The following is a 26,640-nucleotide window of genomic DNA, read 5'->3' on the forward strand; positions in this document are numbered from 1 at the left end:
TTCGTTTGTAAGAAAATGTTAACCAATTTCATCCATCTCTCTCTCCCCATCAGACTAAAACAATGCTTGGGGACCACCTGACAAATGTTGGCATCAACAGGGACAATGTGTCTGAGGTGCTACAGATGTATATGGGAGCCCATTGTGCCAACACAGAGCTGGCCCCTCTAGCCCTCAGTCTGAAGACCAAGGCTTTCCAGGCCCATACACCTGCCCAGAAGGCCTCCATCCTGGGTTTCCTCGCAAACGAGCTGGCCTGCAGCAAAACTGTCATCAGGTGAGAGAAGCAGCAACTTCATGAAGCCTGTGGCATTTCAGTTTGAGGTTATGGAGTGGTTTATGTCCTCTACTTCTGGATTCACAGAATTCAAAACACAAAATTAGAAATTAGAAATTCAACACTCTCACAGAGAAATTGTATTCATTAACTGTGTGGTCTATATGCTTCAAATTCAAATGACTCATTAGCCAATAACAGTGTGGTTTCTTGACTCATTAAAATAGCTTAATACAGTTGCAGTATAGAGCAGTAATTTGCATTTGAGTCTTTTTAATTGTAAGAAATAATCATGCAAGTATTCAGTTGTGCTTTGAGATACCAGATAGTTAAACTTCTGCTGTTTATAGTTGCTACTTTATGAGCTTTTAATTGAACTAATTTCATGCCATCACTGTCCTAAAATACCAAGATTATGGATAGACATGAGCACAATGATAGCTAACAGGATTGTGTCTCCTCCTGCAGTGAGATTGACAAGAGCCTGGATCAGATGGCAAACATGAGGAAGGACAAGATCATCATGGAGGGAAAACTGAAGAAGTAAGTTTAATTAATGTGTTATATAAATCATTCTTTGATTCTCTGTCCAGACCATCATGCCTGACCTGTGTTTGTGTGTGTGTGTGTGTGTGTGTGTGTGTGTGTGTGTGTGTGTGTGTGTGTGTGTGTGTGTGTGTGTGTGTGTGTGTGTGTGTGTGTGTGTGTGTGTGTGTGTGTGTGTGTGTGTGTGTGTGTGTGTGTTCACGCAGGCTGAGGACCATTCATGCTAAACGCACCGGAAGGAGGGAGGCCAGCATGGGTGTGGAAGAGAATCAGTCTGTCAGCACTCCATCCTCTGCCACCAAACGCAAGAGAAAACTGGGTGGGGACAGTGACGATGACGATGATGACGATGATGACAGCGATGACCAGGCTGAGGAAGAGGATGAGGAGGAGGAGGAAGAAATCAAGAAGGTCAAAAAAGTGGAGACATATGATGAGGTAAAGAGAGAGAGTTTTTTTATTTTTATCAGTGATCCCTTGATCAAAACCAACAGCTCCCTCACATACATTGGCTGTATCTCTTGTTTTGTTAAAAGGATGAAGTTGACCAAGCCACTAGTCTCGAGGAGCTGGAGAAGCAGATCGAGAAGTTAGCCAAGGTGTGTTCTTCTATACAAAGTACAAGTTCTGTAACAACGTTTGATATGTTCACATTAGTTTAGACGTTTTTAAATAAATGAATAGATGTGTGATTAAAACAGGACAGACACAGATAGTGAAAGTATTTGGGGAAAACATATTTTAAAAGGCTAGTTGGGACATTTTAATGCTAAACACTTGGACGTATTCATATAAATCTTATTTTTGTACATTTTAAGGGCATGTGCGCTGACAAGGGGCTACTTGCTAATGAATGCATTCATTTACTTAATAAATTACCTCATTAGCATAGCATAATGCGTAATATATCACAGTGATTAGAGAAGGACTTTATGTTGTCTGAGTGTCATTTGTTTTCCTGAAGGTTCATAGATGAACAATAATGCATGAGAATCATTGAGTATGTTTTGCACCATTGCAGCAACATCATCAGACCAGAAAAAAGCTGTTTGAGATTTCACATTCTCTGCGATCCATGATGTATGGTCAAGACCGCTACCGCCGCCGGTACTGGGTGCTTCCCCACTGTGGAGGGGTCTTCATCGAAGCCATGGAGAGTGGAGAAGGTAGATACAGTACAATACAGAAATGATGTAAAAGTGCTTCAACCTACTTATCTGATAGACTTGAACATTTTATTTCCATTAAAAAAAATTTTGGCTGATACACAACATGGTAATACAATTGTTTTAGCTGCAAGGGAAAGGGAATACTACTTTGAAGCAGCATGTTGAGCTGTTTTTAAAAGTGTAAAATGTGCTGACGATGTTCATCTTTATCTTAATTGTTTTAGGAATGATTTGAGATTACATCTCTGAACTATAACAGTCTATTACAACCTTACTTATCAAAGTACACAGCCGAAATATCAACCACAAAATTGAGTTTCAACTGCATTAACCATCCAATATCCCTGCAGCTCCAGAGGAGCTGGAGGAGGAGCGACAGAGGAGGAGAAGAGCAGCAGAGGAGGTCAAGGTCAAAGAAGAACCTCAGGAGATCGAGTTGCAGAAGAACAAATCCAGCAACGTGGATGAGCAGAGCACTCGAGCACAAAGCTTGGAGCAAGAGAAGGATGAAGAAAAGGAACATGATGGGAAGAAAAACTCCCCAAGTCTCTTCTACCAGCAAGCAGGCTGTGTTTCTAAACTGTGCACATTCCAGGATGCCAACAAAGAGATTGGCAAAGAAACTGTGAAGGCAGAAGACAAGGAGAGTCCCCATGTGACACTGAACGGCAGCCCCGTGGGCACTCCTGTTGCCACCACCACCACAATACCATCCTCCCCCCCTCGCAATACCTCTGAGCCTGCGGTAGCAGCAACCCCCTCCATGGCAACCACTAATGACTCTACCAACGTCCCTCACCCGACCTCAACTTCACTAACCGTCCCATGCCTGTCAGCCCCTCCTGAAAGCCCAGGGAACACTCCTCCAACTGCGTCCCCTGCTCCATCCCCACACATTTCATTTCAAGCAAATGACCAGCTGCTACGAGTGCTGACTGAGAGGAGCGGACACTGGTTCAGCCTGCTCCCTCGTAACCCCTGCGACCTATCCTCCCTCACCACGACTCCTCCAGGAGCAGCCCGTGTGTCTCCACAAGTATCCTCCACCCCAGCCAATCCCAAATCCCCACCTCCCTCCCCTGCTCTGCCACTCACCCCATCTGCTGCCTCTGCCTCCGCCAGCCCACACCACCCAGTTGGCCTTCTTAACTACCCTTTATCAGCCCTACAGGTAAGACAGGGCCCAAATGCAGATCCTGTTTTTCCTGTACAATTTACCTTACCTCATCACGCTGTTGTTTCCCCCTTTTTTCTCCCTAGGTGAAGTCAGGTGGCTCATTATTGGGAGTTTCTTTTGGTAGCTGGTCCAGTGGCATGTTAAGTCCCAGCTTGCCACTGTGCAGCAGCCCCATGCCAGGTCACTCTCTGGAGGGGAACACGGCAGCAAGCGTCTCCAGTAAAAGTGAATCACCTTTACCTCGTATTGACAAAACCCCATCCATGCCCTCTCCTGCCCTGGAGATGCCCAAATCCCTGGACCACCAAACACCGAGACCTATTCCAGAGGGTGAGTGACGAAAAGAGGGAGAGGGAAATTAGGGAAGAGACCATAAACGACATCCGTTATTTATTTGAAAAGAATTCACCTGCCTGAAAACATTTATTTTGCCTGAATAGTCTTATTTAATTAGGATTAGGCAATGTTCTGCTCTGCTGTTCGCAGTTTCACTTGGGTATAAATTAAGTAAAGGGAATGTCTTTTTACAATGATGTATGCTCGATGAATGTCTCCTAGCTTACATACGTGTTTGTGCTCATTGACTCAGAGATGCTGACAGGCTGGTGGAGGGTTTCTGACATCGGGGAGCTGAGGGCTTTAGTGAACGCGCTCCACAGCCGAGGCATCAGAGAGAAGGGCCTCCAGAGGCAGATTCAGAAATACATGGAGATCATTCCCCAGGTCTGCACCAAACACAGAGACGGTAAGTGTCTAAACACTTCAGAGGAACAACTCCTCTACATAGAGCATGTAGAAAGTACATCATTTATAAAAAAAAATGATAATGGGGTGGCTTTTATTCAAACTTATCCTCACGATGCCTGAACGCACTGCAAACACTTTGTTTATGATTATCTTTGAAATATATCTGCCCATGTTTTTCACCTGCCTCAGTCAATGTATTACGAGGCATTCATTTCTGACGGTTGTGTTTTGTTGTCTATCTAGCGGCCATGATCGAGCTGTGTGAGCTGGAGGAGAGTCAGGTCAGTGTGGAGTCAGTGCGGGGCTGGTGTGTTGAGGAGCAGGCCATGGAGATGGACATTGCTGTGCTGCAGCAGGTCGAGGAACTGGAGAGAAAAGTCACTGCAGCCAGCCTGCAGGTCAAGGTAATACACTAAAACAACAAGGGAGTGTAAACATGAAGAGGCAAATACTTCTTCGCCGGCTGTTTTATCGGAACAGCTTGTCAAATGATGTGATGCCATGATACTGAGCAGCTGATTTTCTCTAGCAGGGCTGGACATTCCCGGACCCTCAGTCCGAGCGGGAGGACCTGGTTTACTTTGAGCACAAGCCGCCCACCAAATCAACGTCTGTCTCAGCCAACACGGGGGACAAGGACTCCAAGGAGCATCCCGAGGAGCGGGGGGAGAAGGGCGGGGTGATGCGTCACCCGGACAACCCGTTGGACATAGCAGTGACACGTCTGACTGATTTGGAGCGCAACATCGAGAGAAGGTACCTGAGGAGTCCCTTAGGTACCACCATTCAGATCAGGCTGGATAATGTGGGTACGGTCACTGTCCCTGCCCCCGCCCCATCCACTAGTGCTGACAGGGAAGGGTAGGTCATTTCTCCAACCAAAGCTCCCCCCTCTCCCACTAAGAGCCTTTCCTCTCTCTTCTGTGTGCTTTTGTTTCCCATACTACTCAACAAGTGAGGTGGGATCCACTTTGCTGTGCTCACAGCAGCAGACTTTGTGGTGGCTTGTTGCATTTTTGTTTGTTTCTTTGGTCTTGTGCAGTATTGGGTGGGGTGGGTTGTGACTCCACTCAGCTTTATTTCCTGTTAAGGCATTGTTTACTTTATGTTTTTTTTTTTCTGCAGTCATCTGCATGGTGTTTTGCATCTGTAACCTTGGTTTTGGGCATACTCATGGCTCCCTCTATTCAGCATACACTTACACAGGTTTACTCCTTCACTCCTTCTGCATGATCACCCCCTCAACATAACAAAATCAGTGTGTACCTCTCCCCAGCGCCCTACACCCCCAAACTCCTCATGCCTCTTTCTGCACAGCTGGGGCTCTCTATGGTCTGCTGTCTTGTTGGCGGCTGGTTCAACTGATACAGTTCACTGCTTTTGTGTATTTTTAAATGGGCACATTTATACATGCATATGTGTGTATTTTTTGTTTCTCATCTTTCCTTATAATCTTCTCCCAGTGGCGAGGAGGAGGTGGCCCACGGTATGAAGGTGTGGAGAAAGGCTCTGAGTGAAGTGCGCAGCGCTGCCCAGTTGGCCATGTGCATCCAGCAATTGCAGAAGTCGATCGCCTGGGAGAGGTCCATCATGAAAGTGGTGAGAAGCAGATAAAAAAAAAAAAACACCTCAGCTTCTTTCCATACCCATAAATGAAAACAAGCTTTATTTAGAAAGAAAGTGCATGTTTTAAATAGTTGTGTTTGTTTTTGCAGTATTGTCAGATGTGCAGGAAGGGGGATAACGAGGATCTCCTCCTGCTCTGTGATGGCTGCGACAAAGGCTGTCACACTTACTGCCACAAACCCAAGATCACTTGTATCCCAGAGGGAGACTGGTACTGCCCGGCCTGTATATCCAAGGTATGATTTATGATCTGCACTAAATCACTCTGAGAGGGAATATGTTGCAATAGGAAAATTGCATATTTTCTTTGTGCACTCAAAAATGATATTTGAAGTATTTGGGGGCTTTTCAGACCGGCCTGCAGTCTTAAGATGAAGAAAGGTTGATCGAGAGAAAATTTTGTGAAACAAAGGTTCTCCAGCCTTCAAAGTGGGGACACACCATCCCAGTTTTTGTTGTGTCTTAAATAAAAGGCCACAAGATTACCTTATGCTCAATAAATCCCAACAACTGCAAGGATTGTACTTTTCCAATAAATTTTTTATTTCACACAAAGAACAATTATAAGACACTATTAAGAAAATGTATTTCAAGATTTTCCAAATGCCTCATGTAGACTTGGCCAGAGGAGAAACTATTTATTATGACAAATAGAACGATTAATATTTTCTCTGAGTTTAGATTTTGCCTAAGAGATGTCCTTGTTTAACTTGTGCAGGCAAGTGGTCCATCTCCCAAAAGCAAAAAACCTCAAAGCAAACAAGTAGCATCAAGCGGAGGAGGAGGTAAGAAAGGGGGAGAGGTGAAGAAGAATGGAAAGCAGGCCGGTAACGGGGAAGTGTCAGAGGACGACCCGGCCAGTGCCAGCAGCACGCCCAAGAAAGGAGCAAAAGACACCAGCAGGAAGAGGAAAACAGAGGAGAGCTCACCTGCTCAGCCACCAGCCAATCAGGAGAGCCCTGTGTGTGTGAAGCGAGCCAAGACAGCGAGAGACAACAACAGAGACCTGGGATTATGCAGGTATGTGTCTCTGCTTGCTCAGACTTGTTTCACTTTCGAAGAATTTGTTCCTTTTCTACATAATCAAATGTTTGTTTTTTTACCTCTAATGAAATTTTATTTTATTTTTATTTTTTTAAGCACAAAATTCACTTTAAGCTGAGTTTATCTTTCTGTACTGTTTGTTGGTTTTAGCCTTTAAAAACACACACTAGCATATTTCGTCACATTAGGCTAAATCTTACAGCTCTCAGATTTTTCTTTTACTGCTGCGTCCATGGCGATGAGTGATTAATGTGTGACCACACTGAACCTTAGCAGAAAGACCAAAGAGACAATCTGCCACTTCAACCATAAGTGAGTTGAAGAACTAGTCTTTTGTACCAAGTCCAACTACCTTCTTTTATGAATCAACAAAAGCTGGGTGATGGAAAACCAATTACTTACTGTGCAGCACTTGTATTTTTTTTCTGGGAATGACATGGCTGACCCTCAGTTAAACCGTCAATTCAAGGGCTTGTATCAGTGGCTCTCAGGCTAAATCCCCATAGTGTGGCTGCAATAATAATAAAAGTCATATTTTGAAGTAGGATATTCAGGATTTTAATAAGGCAAGCTTATAAGCAAATAGGCATCTATTTACACATAAAATATCGAGGGCCCCTGAAGTTTGTGTTCTCTACTAACAGTAAAGGGAAATATCTGAGTGCTGGGCTATCAAATATTTGTAAAACTTGAGCAGTTCTGTTTGCTACGGCCTAAAAGTCAATGGTTATACAACTTCAACGATGAGCTGAAGAACATGACCAGGAAGGGGAGGAATCTCGAGATGGTTGAAAAAGGTTTCTTGTTTTTTAGTACAATAAAAATCATCAATTGTCAATGCAACAATATAAATAACTGCTTTGAATAAGGTAGAAATGATTCATTTCACCGTGATAAAAACCAGCTTCTCAATGTGACACCAAAGGCTTCATCCCTAACCACGCCAATGCTTGCTCTTACTGTGTGTGTGCGCGTGTGTGTACGTCTATGTGTGTTTTACAGGGTACTCCTTGCTGAGCTGGAGCGGCATCAAGATGCATGGCCTTTTCTCACACCCGTCAACCTGAAATCAGTCCCTGGATACAAGAAGGTCATCAAGAAACCGATGGACTTCTCCACCATACGTGAGAAGCTTGTGAGCAGCCAGTGAGTCCCCGTCAATTCTATTTCTTCTTCTTTTTTTTCCCGACTGAAATCCTGCAGGACCCTCTGCACAGAATTTAAAGCAAGAAAAGTGTTTTTCAGTGAGAAAGTTTTAGTTACACAACAGTATGTGATGTATTAACTGTATACTAGTTGCACTTTCTCACCTGAAGACTTTTTTTTTGTCTTACAGGTATCAGAACCTGGAGACTTTCATCATTGATGTCAACCTGGTCTTTGATAACTGTGAAAAATACAATGAAGACAATTCAGACATTGGTCGATCTGGCCATAACATGAGGAAGTTCTTTGAGAAGCGGTGGACTGAGCTTCTGAAACAAACAAACTAAAGTCTGTTCAGATTCTCCCCACAAAACCCATTCAACGTTTCCTATCGGAGCACCAGGTTTTATCTTTGTTTTTATTTTCTGATGGACAATTTGGCTTTGAGAGGCGGAAGGAGACAAATCCTGACTAAGGAATCTGCAATGTGATTCAGAGAGATGTCACCTTGAAACAAAAACAACTCGTTACAGGAGGTGCGCTGGATTTTATTACAACAGGGATAAAAGCCCCAAAGAGTCCCAGAGAAATGGGGTGTCGTAGTGCAATACCATTCCCTGTCTCAGAACACTGCACTGAATTAATCCTCAACTATCACTGATGTGTCTGCGCTAGAATACTTTCCACTACTTGTAAAAAGTCTTTTGTTATTTAATCGTATTATAGTGAATGTATTTAATTTTGTAATAATTATTTATGAATCAAGGTCCACTTCATTTTCTATGAAAAGGAAGAATCAACTGAACTGCTTTGAATTTAAAAAAAAAAAAAAAAGGAATGTGTCTTTGTGTTATAATTTCTCTCCCAAATATCAAACAAAGCCAAGAAAAAAAAAACTGTTTACACTGTTCAGTGCTTTGGGGCATCAGAGGACTGTATTCATTTGTTCAAACTGTAAAACTGCATTCATTTACAGGAACAGCAGAGGAACAGTCAGACAATTGTGATTCATGTGTATATACTGTTTATTAATGTCAATATTATGTCTTGTTTGGAACAATGTGTAAAAATTGTTTAAGAATATTAAGATATTGTTTATGCCTTAGAATGATTGTAGCATTCTATTTTAGTGAACGTGATAAAAACATTATCATAAATATTGTTTGTACAGTATATACATATCCTCTGCAAACACTGTGGTATCCTTAATCTTGGTAGTGCCTACCCTTCCAACAGGGGCATGTAGGGGATGTTATTGTTTTAGTTTTCATTCTTATGACAACGTTGTTTTTTTTGTTTTTTTTAAATATGATTTCAATCCAACAAGGCCTCCAAAGTTGGACAGTGACACAGAAATCATTCCTCACCGTAGAAGAAGAAGAAGAAAAAAAAAAGGAACAACAAGCATTCGGTTATGCTTCCATAATGCATTTCCTCGTAATCTGCCACAATACAGAGGACCTAAGGCCATTTGTAACCACTGTGTTGAACCTTGCTGTGTGTTGTGGCCTGATGGAGGCAGCTAGATTTTTTTGTACCCAAGTCAAGAGTACTTGAAGTTACTTTATTTAAGATATTGTGGAATAAAAGTATCATTCTTTTGTAGGAGCTTTATTTTTCACTAGTGTGTGGCACGGACCTATTAAAAGGATGTTTTTCAACGTAGACGCCTTAAAGTTGTTTTATTTCAATTTGATCCCACAGAGAAACTCTAAAAAATGTCTGACGTGTGAATGAACTTTTTATTTATCCCTATTAAAAGTCTTCAAAATAGAATTTGTGGGAAAATAGCTAAATCATTTTCCTTCATGGTCGTTTTGATCATGATAAAGTGTTCTTTCTTTCAATACTAATTTTATCAACAACAATCTAAATACGACTGTTTTCATAATGGCACATTATTTATTTGCGTAGCGGTTAGGTCTTACCCCATACATATGGAGGCTATAGTCCTTCAAGTTGGTGGCCTGCTGGGTCCCAGCCCATCCTGTAGCTCCATTTACTCACCCTAAAATCCCGAAAAATAAATCTTAAAAGAAAAAAAAAAACAGTTTCAAGTTCCTTGAAATGTGCATAGTTGTGTTGATGTTTTAAAGAATTGAGGTGTTAACAAATATCAAATTTGTAATGACAAAAAAACATGAAAGTAAAAGGACCATAGAAGTATTATGCTTAATCTGTATGTTTATGGTGGGCAATACATGAAGGATCTTGTTACAAGTTGCACATGATGAAGACAACAGAAGATTTCACAACAGCTGATATACATAAAGTCAGCTGGAGAAGAAAAATATGTTTTAGACGAAGATGTGTACTTTTCTGTCAGAACACAACTATTAGGTGTTTGTATGTTTTTTTCATTTAATAGTAAATTAAGAAACACTTTATATTCTACATATAAGGTAAGTATTAGATGCAAAGTATAAAGCAGAACTAATAAAGGGAAGTGCTTCTTTTATCAGGTGCAGAAACCACATGGTGGTGTCACAATTATACATCTGTTGGTATAGTTAAAATACATGACACCGTGCCTAACATGGAGAGTAGTTAAATGTAAGAGCAAAATGTACATCTTTTGATCCATACCAGATTTTTAAATAACAGGTCACTCAAAGTCGTGCGAAGAAACACTCAACATGAACGTTTCATGAGAAATCAAAGGACATCATTTTCATCTCAACACTTGATTGTGGTGGATTCAGAAAAGCTGAATTCATCCACTCTAAAGTCTGTGAAATCAGGTGTCTCATTTAAAGAACTGAAGAGCAATTCAAGAGTTCAGAGAAGACGACGTCATTCACATTACGTCAGGGTCAGCTGTTCGATGCGGAAGTAAACAACGTTAAGCTGAACGGGCAGCACGACGGAGAAAGAAAGGTACTGTACATTGCGGTTGTTGAATGTAAATAACAATTATAGATTTTTATTTTTACACTCTTCGTCTGCTTGTTTGGACTGCTTTGTGTGTTTCCCTCAGCAGGAGAATAATATCTGATATTGTAATAAAAGGTAGAAAGGTGCGTCGTCAGCTTGAACCTCAGCAACAGTATCTACAGACACAGTTTGTATCCCTGTGGTTTACTGTTGTTTTTCACCTGCTTTGTCGTCTTCTGTTTGTGAAGTGACAAGACAACAGCTGGTTTCTTATCGTTGGATTATAACAGGAACACTGTTGTATCTTCCACTACTGAACAGAAGAAGAAAAAACAATCCGTAGTACATTTTAAAATGATGGATGTATTATTGGACTCAGGCTTTCTTTGAGGCAAGAAAATGCTCAAAATTTGTTAGAGACGTAACAAACAATACATTTTTACTTATTGAGTAAACGATCCTTTTGTGAGTCTACTCAGCAAAAACACAAATATTCTGTCTTTAAACAAATCATTGAGAAGAGTTGTTGTTTTCTTTGCTTATTAACTCTTAAATGTGCATCGAGTTAGAGACTTTTAGAACCTGACTTTGCTGCAAAAGGTTGAAAACAGCTGTGGTGGAATAATGCTTTATTATTTTGAGAACCTCATTTATCTTTTTAAGTGCAGACTTCATGAATCTCTGTAGTGTCTCTGCAAACCTTACCTTCAGCTGAAATGAACCTCTTTCCCTTCTTGTGATTGTTTTTCTTATTTTAAACGTCAGGACCGGCTCTCCAAATGACCTCTCTGATTTGCACTTTGCAAGACCATCGAGATGATGTCAACTGGTGCGCCTTCTCCGGCAACCTGCTCGCCACATGTTCCGGAGATAAAACTCTCCGGGTTTATAACACACGGGACTTCTCGGAGCTTCACTTCTCACCACTGTCAGGGCACGGCTACAGCGTCCACTGCTGCTGCTTCAGCACCTGTGGACAGTTTCTTGCCTCGTGTTCCACTGATGCCACCACGGTTGTCTGGTCCATGGTCTCTGGTGAGATCGAAGCCGTCCTCGAGCATCCCGGTCGCAGTCCTGTGAGAATCTGTGCCATCTCTCCTGACTCTGCACACCTGGTCTCTGGTGCATCTGATGGCACTATAGCTCTGTGGGATTTCCCCTCCAAACAGCTGCGAAGGTAAAGCTGATATTTAATACCCTTTTAACATGATTTTGTGTTATATATATATATACGTTTGTGTTTGTGTAGGACTGGAGCTGTGAATGACACGACGCTGGTAGCCTGCTCCTTCAGCCCCTGTAGTCAGGTCTTCATTACGGGTTCCACCTATGGAGACCTGCGTCTGTGGGACCTGGACATGAGACAGCTCCATGCAGAGAAAAACGCACACGACCTGGGAGTCACCTGCTGCACCTTCGCTCCCAGCGTCCTCAGTGGTGAGAAAAGAGCAGCCGCAAACATTCTGCGGCTCACGGTTCGGTCAGGAGACAAATTATACATCCATTATTATAAGTCCTTTTTTTGTATGAACTTGTATTCTAAACATAGAAACAGATACTGGAAAAATAAATTAGACCACAAAATTAAGAGACTGTAAACAGTGTATGTGTATGTACACAAAACTGGTAAAATATATCAATATTTTGAGTGTGTCATCTGTCTGTTCAAGACTGACCAATCACATAGCACACAGTTGTCTATTTGTTTGTTTGTTTGTTTGCCTTCAAGGTGGTCATGTCGTGCAGTTTCATCTGGCGTCCTGTGGGCAGGACAGTCAGCTGAAGATCTGGGTCATTAACAAGTTCAGCTCTGGAGGTAAAGTGACATTTCTTTACTGTGTTTAAAGACTGGAGCATCTCTCTTAATATCAGCTTTATTGATGTTAGAAGTAAGATATCTGTGCAGTCTGAACACTAATCGATTATATATCACACTCGTTTTTCTTCTTTTAGTAAGCTAACATTGACATCATCCTTTCTAGACATCAGTCAGGGGGAATATATACAGTATATATAAGCACAGATGTTTCTCTCCTGTAGGCTATAGGATGCAGCTCCTGCACACACTATTCGGCCAGTCAGCTCCAGTCCTCTCCTGTGCGTACTCCTCAGATGGACAGCTGCTTGTTTCTGGGTAAGATCTTAAAAAGAAATGAAAAAAACACATTTTATTTTGTTTATACTAAAAACGTCTTAAAATATTTTTCAAGGTTCATAGCAACTTTCAAGAGGGAGTTTTTACTTTCAGGACATCCAATACCTCCTCTTTTTCCAAGTGTAGTGTATAGACTGTATAAAACATGGACTTGGTCTCATTGACATCACACGTTGTTTTGTGAAGAGGAGTTCCATATTCATAATGTTATCTTAATCTGCCTCGGTCTACCTAGAGACTGATAGAGCCTCAAGCTTGCCAGATCAGCAACACCCCTATTTATGCACAGCTGTGAGGCTTAATAAACTCCAAACAGATTAATAACAAAACACGATAACACCCACCAATAAAGACACCAACATTTCCGCTGTCAGAACGGTCCATTGAACACGAGTGGGAACGTTTTTGTTGCACTTCTGAATAGGCTTCATTTTTCCGTCCGGGAGGTTTGTGTTGTTGTGTGAACGTTTCAGAAAACTATAACTTGAAATGGTTAACCCTTTGAAGTAAGCGTTTCCAAAACCGTGTGTGTCTAAATGAACATTTCAGATTGATTTTTTTTTAAATTGCTGCCTTCAATAATAAAAAAAAAAAAGGTTTACAAATGTAAAGGTTAATAAATATCGTTTTTACCATCTGGAATTCTAAGTAGAGAAAGAGCAGGAATATGTCTTGATCTATGTTTTACCTCGGCCTCTTGATAATAAATAGATCAGAGCTCCTAACTTGATCTACTGAGCATCAAATACTAAAGTGAAAATGTAATTGTTTGCCGGGACTTGGAGAGTTGGAAGGCTTCTGAACAATTTGAATGTAGTGTATACAAATGTACCATTAGGGGGAGACATAGATTGCTCAATGTCTGAACACCGATCTGAACCTGCTGCGCCTGATAGTCAGTCATTCAAATATCTACATTTAGAATTACAACTCAATCTTTTTGACTCCCTTCAGCTCTGTGGACAAAACTGTCACAGTCTACGATGCTGTGAGTACCTCTCCTATTAACTGTGTTTTTCCTTTATATTAATATACTGCTTCATTTGTAACACAACATTCATATTTTGTTTTTCAGAACAATGCAGTTCTGCTGTACACACTGAACCAGCATGAGAGGTAATGAATCACTAACAATAAAAGGGAGAATTTCAAAGTCGACACGAGCATTGTGATGCATGGACAAAATCTGATGACACATCTCAAAGAGAAGTTTTAAGACCAGCTTCAGCTTTATTAGGTTTTGATGCCACAGATTGTTCAGTTCTGTAAAACACGGGCCGCATATGTCATTCACATCTTATATAGTTAAAGCACAGACACCACTGATTCCTTGTATAGATTTTAATCCAACGTGGTCACAAAACGTGCCTTTAGCGTTTTGAGAAAAGGGCAGAACTTCTGTCTCTCCCGAGCTTATACACACACATACAAGCTGCAGCTGAATGCTCTCACTCCCAGCCTATTTAAGTCCATCAAGCCACCTGTGATTGAAAGGCAGAAATCTTGCTTCCTTTCAACCCAGCGAATGAAAGTCTTTAAAACATTTTTTTTTTTTAAATGACGGAGTGAAGTGGAAAAAGATGAGACAAGTTGGAAGAAAGTGGAAAGTGAATGGGGGAAAAAAAATCACAACACTTGTGAAAATACTTTCAGGACACTCCTGTGTTAATATAAAAACTGCAAGAGTAACTCCCCTTTCACTGAAGTCCCGTGGGAGGTTTAAAGACATGTTGTTTGGAACTTACTTTAGTTTGAGGAATTTTCAAGCAACCCGGCTTTAGTTTCAGGATGATCGTCCTCATTAGGGTGGCCTTGACTCTTCAATGGACTGAAAATCAGATTTGAGGTCTTATTTAGTCTTGATTTAGAGAACATTCCCATCAGTACGGCATATTCAGGAGCTGAGGTACTGAGCGACAGGGCCAGGCTTTTAACCCTGTGAGAGCTGGACAGAACTTCAGGCAGGGTCACTTGTACTTGGTATAAAGCATAGACGAGTATATGAGGCTTTAGAGCCAGGGACAGAAGTGTCAAATCAGCCATGACTAGAAACCTGTGCACACGGCATCTACTTAGTATTTTTCATATGAAGCGACGTTCATTGCACGCATCTCTGTTCAATAAACAAATAGATAAATAAAAACAAATAAGCTATGTCTGCGATTAATCAACCCCTTTTAAATTGTTTATCCGTTTCAGATGTCTCTGATATTACTGTACACGACTCCTTGTCCTCTGCAGGTACGTGACAGCATGTTCCTTCTCACCGACTGCACCTCTGATCGCAACAGGATCCATGGATAAGACTGTAAACATCTGGAGGCTGGAGGACGGATGCAGAGGCTGTGGTGGGGAACACGTACATCACAAAAAAATAGACTTATGTATTTGTCTTCTTGATTTATTGCATTTGTTTTTTTTGTTTTTTTTGTTTGTTTTTTATCTTTTGCTGTGTCTTTTCCTTTCCTGCACCGCTCGCATCACTGGAAAGATGGGAAACCAGTACCAGGTTAGTTAATTTTTGTGTTGTCTAGGGAGAGAGGTGTTTATATTCAATGCCTACACTAAACAGTGCAAACAGGACTGTTCTATTGCTCCACACATTGTTTGCAGATGGCTTTCTGTTTGCGAGCACCGAAACCCGCGATACATTTTCTTTTCTATGCGACTGTTCTAAAAAAAAGAAAAAAAGCTAGCCTTGGTCAGTTGAATCTTTTCCATTCAGTATTTAAAGCTTTATTTCATTGTTTCTGGCAGTGTCACATATTAAACTAGTGTCATCTTGAGTTCAAGGACACAGGTGTTTTGTGCATTAGTCCTTGCCTTTCTTTCACCCCCCTTTAGACATTAGTGTTGCTTCAAAGATCACTCTGCATCATCGTCTTTACCGAGTTTCTTGTTTTTCTCAGTTTTTCTCGTTTTTCTTTGTGTTTCAGGGAAGTCTGCTCTGACATCAAGTGAAGGTAGAAAGAACATGTACCTTATTGTATCAGTTTAAATCAATACTCCTCCATACTTTTTTGCCGCAAATTAAAAACATGGTTAGGTGTGAAGCTTCAGGGGCCAAGTCCATGTTCAGTCTTGCATTTCTGTCTGCAAGGTACCAGCTCATTTTCACCTTTTAGTTCCATCTTGCATCAATGAAAACATCAATGAAACCTCCAGACACGTATTTATGTTAGTGCACAAGCTGTGCCAGCCTCAGCCCCCTGATCAATAAAAAGTCAGCATGATGCCAAAGCAGAGAATGTGCGGCCATTTTTCAAAAAGTGCTGCAGCTGTCAACTGACTGACCACCACGCTTTCTCACAGGGAGAACGTCAGCGGGCCGATCCAAGCTGTTGGTAGGGGATTGGTCGGAGGAGGATGTGTCAGCGTGGCTGGTGGAGGAAGGCCTCGAGGGATTGGTGGACAAATTCACAGCCAACAACATAGACGGGACGGAGCTGCTCTGCCTCACCAAGGAAACACTGGCGTCAGAGCTGCACATAGGTGAGGATCACAGGCATCTCAGAGCGCCTTGTTTTCCCATAACCATTGTGTTTGTTTTAGTCTAAAAGATGAGAAAAGAAACATGTCTATGGTTGTTACATGTCTGCTGTTTCACAAGAATGGAGGTATGTAAATTTAGGCTTTTTGTACCTCATTATAAGGATGAAAAGAAACACCATTAAATTGAATGACTTTTGGTGGGGGCTTTACTCTGCCAGATTACATAATATAAGACTAGACTGTAAAAGAACTCGGCTTTGAGGCTTCAGCAGGTCTGACTTTAATGTGGAGCACTTCTTAATTTACATAATCCAATCCCCCAAACATTATTGTCCAAAAGGTAAAACGTGGATTTACTCCTAATATCGTAAAGCTTTTATTTCTAACTCTGTGTGGAATGACCTTTTTGGTTAACAGACCTCATCAGGTGAGATTTTTGTTTCTTTTTTTTTAAACCAACGAGTGGGAGTGCCATGTTGTCGATGTCAGTCTACCAGCTAGGCCAGTATTCGTCATGTAGTTGTCAGCGAATGTTTGTTGTTTCTTGCCATGCCGTCATTTTCATCCCACAGCCGCTGTCAGTCACCGCTCAGTTTACACAGCTTCAGCGCCGTGACAGCTTGTGTTCACATTGTTCTGTTTTTAGTAGCGTTGCATGAATGCCACCTTTTTAAAGCAGAACTTACTTGGGGGAACGGTTCTGAGTTGCGACGTGTTTTATCTACTGCAATGAAAGATGGAGAAACAGGCACACGCTTCAAAGGTGGGAGTGAAATCAATCAAGTTTAGGATGCCTTCCAAAGAGGCAAAACAACAAAATGAAACACGAGCTGCCAAAATAATAAGCAGGGAGTGTACAAAGTGTGTTTGTGTTTGGCGATAGTCAACTCATTAGTGTTTCAAAGTGGATGGATTTAGTCTGACAGCAATAAAGTTAAAATGCACGTAAGTGCCACTTAGTATAAACTTTGAACTGGACACACAGTAAGTGGACTTGTTCTGCTGCCACAGTGTTCAGCAAAACTCATGCTGACATTTAGCAGAAAAAAAATCCTGAAGGAATTCTAATAGATAATCATAATGTTAATATCAGTATGTACTGTATGTATCGTTGTTCCTTCGGTCAGCTCAGCTTGTTTCACGTGATGTTCCCAGTGAATTGTGAGTGTTTGAACTTGTGTGTTTGTAGAGTCTGTCGGCCTGCGTAATAAACTCCTGAGGAAGGTGGAGGAGCTGAAGAGCGATTCAGTGTGTTCAGGCACTCCTGATGAGTTCCTGTGTCCAATCACGAGAGAGCTAATGAGGGAGCCAGTCATCGCTGCGGGTAAGCAAATATCAGAGCTTTTTTTTTTTTTTTTTCTCTTCACACATTTACAACATGTAAGTAAGAGTTAGTCAGAGTGACATTTTCCTACAGATGGATACTCGTATGAAAGAGAAGCCATCGAGAGCTGGATCAACACCAAGAACCGCTCCAGCCCCATGACCAACCTTCCCTTACTGACCACCCTGCTCACCTCGAACCATACTCTGAAGATGGCCATCGGCCGCTGGAAAACAAGCCACTAGGATCTGAGAGCTCTGATCCATAGTGTCTGTTTATTTCAGTAGAGAGGGACTAGAATACGGTGCTCACAGCAAGGCAGAACATTTCAGGTAAAGGTGTGTCAGTTCAGTCACGTTGGAAGCTTCTGTACAAAGATAGAGTTACGTGTTTTGACTGGTAAGTCAGGAAGAATTAATCATATTAACTGGTCTTAATATACTTTAGCTTATTTACTTTAAAAGTAGTTTGCTTGCGTTCATTTGGGTCTCAGAGGAGAGCTCCCTGGTCCTCCTGGAGAACAATTGTTTAAGTAGCTATAACAAAACATTTGTTTGTAGCAAGCTTCAGATCTTTATAGATGTGTCGCCCGCAAACTTATCTGTTTGGGTTCTTGGACACGGCTAAAAAAAACAGCAGCTGAATAATGGAGCTACATTTGCTATGCGACTCTTCCAAAACTGATGATGTAGCTCCCCAATTGCTTGATGAGTAAAAAAGCTACGGTACTTTTAACGAACGTGTTCAACATATACTTACATTGCAATAATATTTTAACATGTGCAAATGTTTCTGCTGCCTCCAAGTTGTCACTCGCATGTCTGCCAACCTTTGTTTGCCTTGTTAAATGTTACATGACATTAACTTTAGAATTAAGTCATTTTGCAGGAAGTTAAAGGGGGGGGGGTCATTGTTTTCTTTTTTTTCCATGGCGATACATACGGAAAAATCAACATAATGACTTTATAGGAACAGGGTTAACTGGAACTGTAGCAGGGTTAAAGTTCAATGAATTTAGCTTGCTTCGATTGCTGACTCTGTGCTGATGTTACAAGGAAGAAAAATGACTAATGCCTCTTTGTAGTATGTTCAGGTAAACACTCCACGTTTGTTTTTGACATTAACCACTGAGGGAGTTTTCCTGTTATGAACCCTGTGGGAGTTGGGCTTGGCCAAAGAGAGTTTCACAAAAAAATGAAGACATTTCTTAGTTATTCAGATTGTATTGCTTACATTTGGATGGTTCACTGTTATTGAGTGATTAAATGTTTTGTTGTGCTTTGAAAGGAAAAGAGCATTTATCTAGCCATACACGCTGTAGCTGATGCAGCTCTTTATTAGTGATGATATTGTGGATGATGCTCGTAAAGAAGTAGCTGTAGAGAAACGTATTCCTTCATTTATATTTTATTATACCACAGTAATGATGTGGTAACATTCTGTAATCCATTGTATGACTCTGAAGAGGTTATATGACCTGGATGGACACACTGCGATGTAAGGCGTCTCTTAAGGTTTGTTATCCTTCACTGTCGCTTGTCGTCCAAATAAACACTTCATATGAATATGTTCTCTGCTATGCAAAAATAAATAACATATACTGTGAATATTGAAGCAGTCCATTCAGAATTAGCTTATGACGAGACGTTCCCAACAATGTCATGTACAGTGCCTTTTTATCAAATGTACCAAGAAAAAGAATCTCAAGTACACAGCCTGTAATGCTGACAGATATCCACTAACAGGGAAATATATAATCTGCAAATATAGTGTACACCGTACAAATATAAATGTTTTTTAAAAGACACATTACAATAGAAATGGTCATATCTTGCAACTAATAGCATGAGATTTTTTATATTCGTGCACAAAGCGTAGTCTGACTTCTATGTTTGATATAATAAATTAAAGTTTAGACAATATACTACTTATTTTTTTTAAAGCCCTACTTCAGGTAAATCTGGTTTCCTTAAAAACACTAGTGTAGCTGTAGACATGAAGCAAAAGCATAGCAGCCTGAGTTGAACTCTGGTTCTAGATTGTAAATGCAGTGCAGCAGCATAACTCTACAAAACAGGCTCAGAGATGGGAGCTGCGCTCACACCAGACTCCATCGCTACCTTATGTGGGACCTCATTTGTTGAAAACCGCCTCAGCAGTGCGTAAGTGAGCTTCACTCAGACGTTGGATTCTATAAATGAGCGTTTGGGTTTGATGGGGGCCATATGCAGAGCCGGGTTGTCTCTCGTTAGGCTCGCCTGCCTGTGTCTCCCATCAGGGAAGCGTAGCTGGGAGGATGTTGTACCTCTGGCCTCTCGATGGTGCAGCCGCTCTCCAAAGTCCCGGCCCTGCTGCTGGCTGTTAGCCTGACTTACGGAGAGCTGTTCCTGGAATGAAGCGCGTTTGAACTCATTGTTGAACCCTTGAAACTCCATCACTGACAGGCTGAAACTCTCCGCGCCGCCTCCTCGGCCCAGGCCAGATGTTTGCTGGCCTTGTACTCGCACTGATTTGTCCATAACCCCCATAAAGGGCCGGGGCTTTAGCTCAGGTTTTGTCTTGAAGCTGCCGCTGCTCTTGATGGGGCACGGAACGTCCGGCAACTGCTGCCTGCCGCCGTCAGATAGATTCCCACTGGAAGCCTGACTGGAGCTGGAGCCCCTTGAGCCTGCTGTTCCTCCTCCTCCTCCTCCCCCTTCCCTCCTTACCTCCATACCAGACCCCAGAGCAAGAGCCAGTCCATCCAGAGCTGCAGAATGGGTGGAGAATCTGTCAGAGCCCCGGGAGAAGCTGGAGGAGCGGGGCTGATACATCTGAAGGTGCCCAGGAGGAGAGGAGCTGCTCGGGGACAAGGGGTGGTAGTGCTCAGTCGGGCTGTGTCCTGAATGCTCATTAATTGATCCAGGGCCGATGTCGATTCCTAGCACCCCAGCAGGTCTCAGGGAAGTGGAGATGTGTCTTCCTGGCAGAGGGCTGGAGGGGCCGCACAGAGAGAGAGGCCTGCCCCCGACTCTGCCCCCTGCCTGGAGGGAGTGGCAGTGGTGATGAGTTCTGCTGCTCTGGCTCTGATTCTGCCTGTTTATCAGGGGAACAGGCTCAGGTAGGTCCACAAACAGTGGGTTCTGAACATACTCCTCTTGAGGGAAACACGGGGATTGATCTGCTAAACCGAAGGCCACACCTCCAGGGAGAGTCCTGTTTGAAGCGTACGGATTCAGGGGCCAAAACTCCAGACTTTTACCACACTGCAGGTTCACCTCATCCTCCTCCTCCTCCTTCTCTTCGTCCTTGTCTGTGTCGGTCTGCTCTGCAGGGATCCTTTCCAGACTTCCCTGCGAAAAAGCGTCTGTCTCCTCCTCTGTGGCTTGATGGTGGTGGGTGTGAGGGTCCCTGTTGTAGCCCGTTGCTGTGTTGTTGCTCAGTGCCTTCTGATGATGTTTGCATTCCTCTTCTACCCGAACCAGCAGGCGACGGATCTCCCGGTTGGACGGGCAGAGTCGTGCTGCTTCATGGAGGTCTGCCAGCGCTGCAGCAAACTGCCTGGGGAGGACAGAAAAAAGGAACAAAGGAACTTTAAAAAATACTTAACTTACAGCACCACTGAGGCAGAGCATTTCAGTGAATTGCTGATTCTCGCAAGAACAACTTTCTATTAAGCTCGCTTTGAAATAATAAACTTAATTTAATATTGTTGTACCTGCTGCTCCTCTTGGCACGTGCTCTGGCATAAAACGCTTCGTAAGACCTGGGTTTGAGTTCCAGGGCTTTTGTTGCAAAATCCTCAGCTATGCCAAAATCCTGTTTGTTGAGATAGGAAAGTTAATTTCAATATAAATAATTGACGCAGCACAGCAAAAAAAACAACAACTAACCCACTGTGTGATCAGCTGTGTGTTAAGTGACTAGTCTGGAAAATGTTTGTTCAATCCGAGCCAATTCGTTAAAAAAAAAAAAAAAAAAAGCGTTAGGCTAACGTCTTCATTATATGGTTCTGAAAATCGAAGCCTGTGTAATGAAACTAAATTCATGCTGCAATCATTTTTTATTGACCAGGAACTATAAAGAGAGGGAGAGCAACAGACAGACAGCAGCTACTTTCTCTGCTCTCCACCCCACCCTCAGGTGAATATTTAATGACGCCAACACATTGTGAGTCTGTCCTTGGGTGTGAGGTCAAATTGGCAGCCTTAAATGTGAGATTGTGAACGGTGCTGATGAATGTTTAATGATGGTATCATGTAGTCTATCTACCGGTCTTACTGCCTGCTTTTTGATATAATATGTGGATTTTGTCTGCCCACTCGCATGTCCACTGTAAATAACCCCCTGCAGAGACTCTGAGAAAGAGAGCGCTCGCTCGCTCGCTCGGCCTGCCAGATAGAGTGACCTTATCACATCACATTATCTGCTCCATTATTCATCGGCCACAGTGACCCTAAGGATGGCATTTTTACACAGTCTGTTAGGACGTCTGTCATCACCAGGGTGGGTTCTAAAGCTGGCTGCAGGCCACACACATTCATCTCTGCACTAACAGCACACGGTTATTCATGATGTCACCACCTGCTTCCAGGTCTTACATGGATGTTGTGTTTACTGGGACGCATGGGAATTAGATCAGGCAAGCTGAGATATTTTTACAGCAAGCCACGCCGCTTCTGACATTATCTTTTAATGTCGATACAGATAAATTATATATCTAAAGGAAACATCCACCTTGCCTTGCCAGCAATCCTGCCATCCCCACAGCGCCTAATAAACCTGCTAGTGTTAAATAGTGCATGAGCAGTTTGATAGAGCTATGGGCCTTACATTGGTTTTTCTGCGGCAGCGGGAGAGGTTTAGATAGAGAGAGACCCGCAGGTCTTTGAGCCCTTTCAGCTCTTCTCCCTGCCCCTCACGAGGGAGCTTCCTCAGGGCATACTGATAACGCTGGCCGGCCTCCTTCATACGTCCCTTCTGAGAAGCACACGGAAACGAGAAGAAATAAATTACAGAGAAAAGAAGGGATGGTGCATTTTGACAGCCAGTCCTAAAAAACATCTTGTTTGAAGCCTATTTAAATAGAAGGCTTCAAGATGTGTCACATCCTCTCAACACACTGATACATAAATACCTTGTAAAGTAAGTTTCCTTCCTCCATTAGCTTCTGCAACAAGATGAGGAGAATGTCTGGTTTGGAGGAAGCCATAGCCCATGTGGCATGTCCTGAGAAGACGTACAAATATTAGTCTTTGGACAATATGTCTCCTTTATTCTGACTTTGTGCTCTTCCATTTATCACATACCTGATCGATCATGTGGAGCCGTTCTGTAGCCTTTGAGTTGATGGAGAAAAAGAGTTGAAGAGGGAGTTAGAGTAAGGGATGAGGCTGCCGCGAAAATAGAAATACTCTATGGATGTTAAATGGGCAATTATAAAGTAGTAGAAATGCAGAGCTTGCAGGTGCAAAAGTATAGCACATAAAACTGTTCTATCAAGGGAGCCGAGGTTTTATTGATTGGTTAAGACAAATGGAAATATAAATATGCAGCCTTGACTCATCTTTATGCTCAAATTAGAGGCAATACTGCTGTTTGTGGAGCTGTTAAACTGTGTTGGATTATCACAAGTGTTTTTTGGAGCACTAAATGTAAAATCCGTAGAAGCAGAATGTATTGCCGAGTCGTTATAAAAGGCCTGCCGTTTGTACCCGTCTTGGATCCCTTCTTAAGCAGAGAGGCCACCAGAGCCGGGTTCTGGCATCCAGTCGGCCGGTCTGAACCTCTGCCGCTGTTGTTGTCGGCTCTCTCCAGCACCGCTCCATGTTCTACCAGACAATGCACCTAACCGAGCGTCAAAAAAAACCAACACGTTACATTCAGTAAAGGGTTAAGAATCCAGCGTGTTGAGTACGTGCTGTGCTGTGTGCTTCTTAACATCCTGAGGAGAGCATTGATTATTGTCATGCTGATCAAAAGATCACCAGACTACAAATCAAAGTGCTCACACGAAAGGTTTTTACTGCACACTTACTGTGATTGCAAATTAACAACCCACGTTGATATGATTATTTAATAAGTTCAAAATAGCATCTAATGTTGTTGTGGGTGTAAAACATTTATGCATTTTACTCTGAAAATCATTTTTTATTAACAGTTTTTTTTTTTCAACTAAATGTCAAGTGTACAGTCTTTTGGTGAACAGCATGAAACCTACTGTGTCTGCGTCTCCGTTAAGAGCAGCCAGGTCGAGTGGTGTCCGTCCCTGTCTGTCTGGTTGGTTCACGTCTGCACCAGCTGCAACCAGAAGTTGCACTGCACCTTTCTGTCCCTTCATACAGGCCCAGCTCAGTGCAGTCAGTCCCTCCTGATCGACCGAGGACAGGGAAGAACCTCGGAGCCCAAAGACAAAACAAATCATTTTATGCACTTCTTGGAAAGGTTTTATGATGTTAGTAGAGAGGATGGGGCCTCTCACCTTTTAACTGCAGGAGTTCAGCAGTGCTTGTGTGGCCCTCAGCAGCAGCCAGCATCAAGGGAGTGCGACCCTGCTTGTCTGTGACATTGATATCTGCACCATGTTTCAAAAGCAACTCTGCCACCTGGGGAGGTAGAAAAAAAATGTTAATGCAAAAAAAACCCCAAAAACCACAGAATTCTAAATGGAAGAACATGCAGCGAGTAGACACCTCCTGACCTGTGTGTGTCCATGTTTGGTGGCACTGAGCAGTGGGACCATTCCCCTGCGGTTGGATATCTCCAGCCCTGGCCCCCGCTCCAGAAGAAACAAACACATCTCCAACCTCCCTCTCCCTGCTGCCGCACTCAGAGCTGACAGAGGGCCGGCATAGTGATGAGGACGATGAGGCGGAGGAGAATATGTAATTGACACATTTAGAAGAGAAGTAGAGCAGGAGTGAAAACTGAGAGAAAAACAAGGCTGGCTATTCTATCTGCTTATTGATTCTAACTTTTGACAAAAACTAGAAGTGAAAATTGATCTAGAACAATCAAAGTAGAAAAAAAAAATCAATGTTATTTTAAAAACACAAGTTACACCCTCCTTAACCAGCCAGAGTTTTTGGAAAAAGGACAAATGGAGGTCCTTTGTTCAAGTATGCAATTCTTAATCTAGTGCAGAAGGCGAGGTATCAGTGCCATGCTCTCACCTCTAGATAACCTTGAGAAATGTCATCATGTTTCATGTGAGAGCACGCTTCAGTAAACAAATCGATGGTGCTTTTAGACAGAAGTTATCGGCATGTGTGAGACAAAGACCATTTTATTAGAACAACGCCTTGTAGTCCTTGTTTAAGGTGACTTTTTGCAGTTGAAAAAATAGTTTGTTTTAATACCTGGAAATAGCACAACTCCCTGGTTAAGTCATTAGACATAACATATATCCTTTACTTATCATTTTGTCTGTGCCAAAGGACTATTATCCAAGGTTACTTACTTTCCGAGGGCATTTCCTGCTCCCACTTTTTCTATCTCAGCGCTGGAGGGGACTGTGTAATAGAATTAGCCTGTAATGGCGCTGAAGGCTGAGATACAGGCTTCATCCTGCATGCTTTCAGGAAATGGTCCTAACAGAATTCTGCAAGCTGCACTATCACATCTGGGATTGAGGTAAAAGTATTACAATTGAATAACAGCTGCTTTTTAGATGCTAGAAATGTGGCTGGACAAGATATTCTGTGTGATAAAGGATGCTTCATGTTTGCTCTAAACTAAAACATATTTTTAATTGAGTCAACGTCTTGATATCAACCAGTGCATCCTAAAATTATAATACTTCAATGTATAATTTGGTACCCAGTTGTCTCGTGCTCCTGTAGCTCCACTCATGTTTACAAGTAACTGAGCCAGAACTGACCTAAATTGCAACCTCAAAACCTATGAGCGGGATTCTCGAACCACACTGATGGACAGGAAGAGGTGAGAAAGCTAAATTTATCTGACTGATAGAAGAAATGTACCCGTTTCTCCCCAGAGAGAGTCGTGAGCGTCCATCTGCACTGCCAGCTGTTCATCTTTTAAGTCCAGCAGGCTCTTCACCACCTGCAGAAAGAAAACACAATTTCACAGCCCTCTGTATTGCCAACTCGCTGTGCGAGAGGAAAACACAAAGAACTCCCAGACCTTGACCACAGCAAACAGAAAAACACACCTCATAAATCATCAACATCAAGCAAGACAGGCTATGTGCTCTACATAAAAAAATAAAATAAAAATCAATATCTGAAAATATGTGTTTGTCATTGAGCTGATACCAACCTGTGTGTGTCCCACACTAGCTGCAGCAGTAACTGCTTGCTGAGCTGCCTGTGCTTTCTCGGTCACTGTCTCATTGCTGTGTTGCTGCTGCAGCGGGTCGCTCGGGATCTCTGCTACCCAATCCTGGACCAGCAAGATGTTGATGATTTCTGCGTGGCCCTTTAGCCCAGCGTGGACCAGAGCACACTGGCCACTCTTATCAGCATGGCCCACCTGGCACAGAGGGGGACACATGAGGACTTATAACCCTGATCCTGGATGGCGTCTGTAATACCCCTGGCCTAGATCAGGCCTTTATGTCATCAGTCTCCTAAAATAGATCCTGATACTGTGGTGATGTAAAATCTGGGCTGATCATGATATCATCTTTTAAAGGTATTCAGAGAAAGAATGTTCTGTTTAAATCAGATATATTCACAATCATTTTGGCCTGGTCACACCCTTAAAACCCAGATTCGTCTTAGAAATAACACTAACCTTGGCCCCTTTCTTGCAGAGCAGGCTGACGATGTCGGAGTGTCCTGCAGCAGCAGCTAAACACAGCGGTGTCATGCCACTGTCAGTGGTCCCATCCACCGGGGAGCCCATTTCGAGCAGCAGAGCGATCATCTCCACGTGCCCCAAGTGGGCGTGGACTGCCATAATGGGGGCGTGTCCAATCACCTCTGTACACCAAGTTACGCTAGCACCACCTAGCATCAATAGACGACTCACCTGCAGGAGAAAAAGGTATAGTGTATTGCTTTGTCACTCCACCTCAGGTGTTCTGTATACAGTTGATTAAGGTACAGCAGACTGTTTGTC

General features: G+C 42.5%; 3 protein-coding genes across 21 annotated transcripts in view; 2 read left to right on the forward strand and 1 right to left on the reverse strand.

Moving 5' to 3' along the window:
• The window catches only part of baz2ba (bromodomain adjacent to zinc finger domain, 2Ba), a 67,438-nt gene extending 58,041 nt beyond the window's left edge, over positions 1-9,397 (forward strand). For 7 of the 14 annotated variants that reach the window (XM_079339824.1, XM_079339833.1, XM_079339832.1 and 4 more), the window contains 15 exons: positions 54-277; positions 746-820; positions 1,030-1,261; positions 1,360-1,422; positions 1,845-1,989; positions 2,343-3,163; positions 3,253-3,499; positions 3,759-3,914; positions 4,160-4,320; positions 4,446-4,777; positions 5,380-5,515; positions 5,632-5,778; positions 6,261-6,562; positions 7,589-7,732; positions 7,923-9,397. In XM_079339824.1, the coding sequence (XP_079195950.1) occupies positions 54-277; positions 746-820; positions 1,030-1,261; positions 1,360-1,422; positions 1,845-1,989; positions 2,343-3,163; positions 3,253-3,499; positions 3,759-3,914; positions 4,160-4,320; positions 4,446-4,777; positions 5,380-5,515; positions 5,632-5,778; positions 6,261-6,562; positions 7,589-7,732; positions 7,923-8,079 (3,342 nt within the window). In that variant the 3' untranslated portion in view covers positions 8,080-9,397. The remainder of the gene's footprint in view (positions 1-53; positions 278-745; positions 821-1,029; positions 1,262-1,359; positions 1,423-1,844; positions 1,990-2,342; positions 3,164-3,252; positions 3,500-3,758; positions 3,915-4,159; positions 4,321-4,445; positions 4,778-5,379; positions 5,516-5,631; positions 5,779-6,260; positions 6,563-7,588; positions 7,733-7,922) is intronic. The other 7 variants (XM_079339837.1, XM_079339827.1, XM_079339828.1 and 4 more) reach the window with 3 other exon arrangements.
• Positions 9,398-10,501: 1,104 nt separating this feature from the next.
• On the forward strand, positions 10,502-19,184 carry wdsub1 (WD repeat, sterile alpha motif and U-box domain containing 1). The gene is made up of 13 exons (XM_079339845.1): positions 10,502-10,609; positions 11,372-11,783; positions 11,856-12,043; positions 12,336-12,422; positions 12,647-12,740; positions 13,716-13,749; positions 13,837-13,877; positions 15,003-15,109; positions 15,253-15,270; positions 15,698-15,724; positions 16,074-16,253; positions 17,443-17,577; positions 17,671-19,184. The coding sequence occupies exons 2-13, from the start codon at positions 11,386-11,388 to the stop codon at positions 17,820-17,822; spliced, it is 1,461 nt and encodes a 486-aa protein (XP_079195971.1). The 5' UTR covers positions 10,502-10,609; positions 11,372-11,385; the 3' UTR covers positions 17,823-19,184.
• A 148-nt stretch (positions 19,185-19,332) lies between these two features.
• The window catches only part of LOC306821429 (protein TANC1-like), a 35,067-nt gene continuing 27,759 nt past the window's right edge, over positions 19,333-26,640 (reverse strand). For all 6 annotated transcript variants that reach the window (XM_079339841.1, XM_079339843.1, XM_079339840.1 and 3 more), the window contains 12 exons: positions 26,314-26,550; positions 25,837-26,049; positions 25,539-25,620; positions 24,257-24,390; positions 24,038-24,161; positions 23,777-23,952; positions 23,271-23,403; positions 22,866-22,895; positions 22,694-22,785; positions 22,390-22,536; positions 21,275-21,375; positions 19,333-21,117 (listed from right to left, as the gene is read on the reverse strand). In XM_079339841.1, coding sequence (XP_079195967.1) covers positions 19,755-21,117; positions 21,275-21,375; positions 22,390-22,536; positions 22,694-22,785; positions 22,866-22,895; positions 23,271-23,403; positions 23,777-23,952; positions 24,038-24,161; positions 24,257-24,390; positions 25,539-25,620; positions 25,837-26,049; positions 26,314-26,550 — 2,832 coding nt within the window. In that variant the 3' untranslated portion in view covers positions 19,333-19,754. The remainder of the gene's footprint in view (positions 21,118-21,274; positions 21,376-22,389; positions 22,537-22,693; positions 22,786-22,865; positions 22,896-23,270; positions 23,404-23,776; positions 23,953-24,037; positions 24,162-24,256; positions 24,391-25,538; positions 25,621-25,836; positions 26,050-26,313; positions 26,551-26,640) is intronic.

Source organism: Symphodus melops (assembly GCF_947650265.1).
Source record: "Symphodus melops genome assembly, chromosome: 3".
NCBI classification, from domain to species: Eukaryota; Metazoa; Chordata; class Actinopteri; order Labriformes; family Labridae; genus Symphodus; species Symphodus melops.

Bases quoted from the DNA above. Each gene is read 5' to 3' on its own strand.
- wdsub1 (XM_079339845.1), top strand. From the start codon at position 11,386: ATGACCTCTCTGATTTGCACTTTGCAAGACCATCGAGATGATGTCAAC. The intron at 12,423-12,646 runs GTAAAGTGACAT...TCTCTCCTGTAG, and splicing joins TAACAAGTTCAGCTCTGGAG to GCTATAGGATGCAGCTCCTG. The intron at 17,578-17,670 runs GTAAGCAAATAT...ATTTTCCTACAG, and splicing joins GGAGCCAGTCATCGCTGCGG to ATGGATACTCGTATGAAAGA.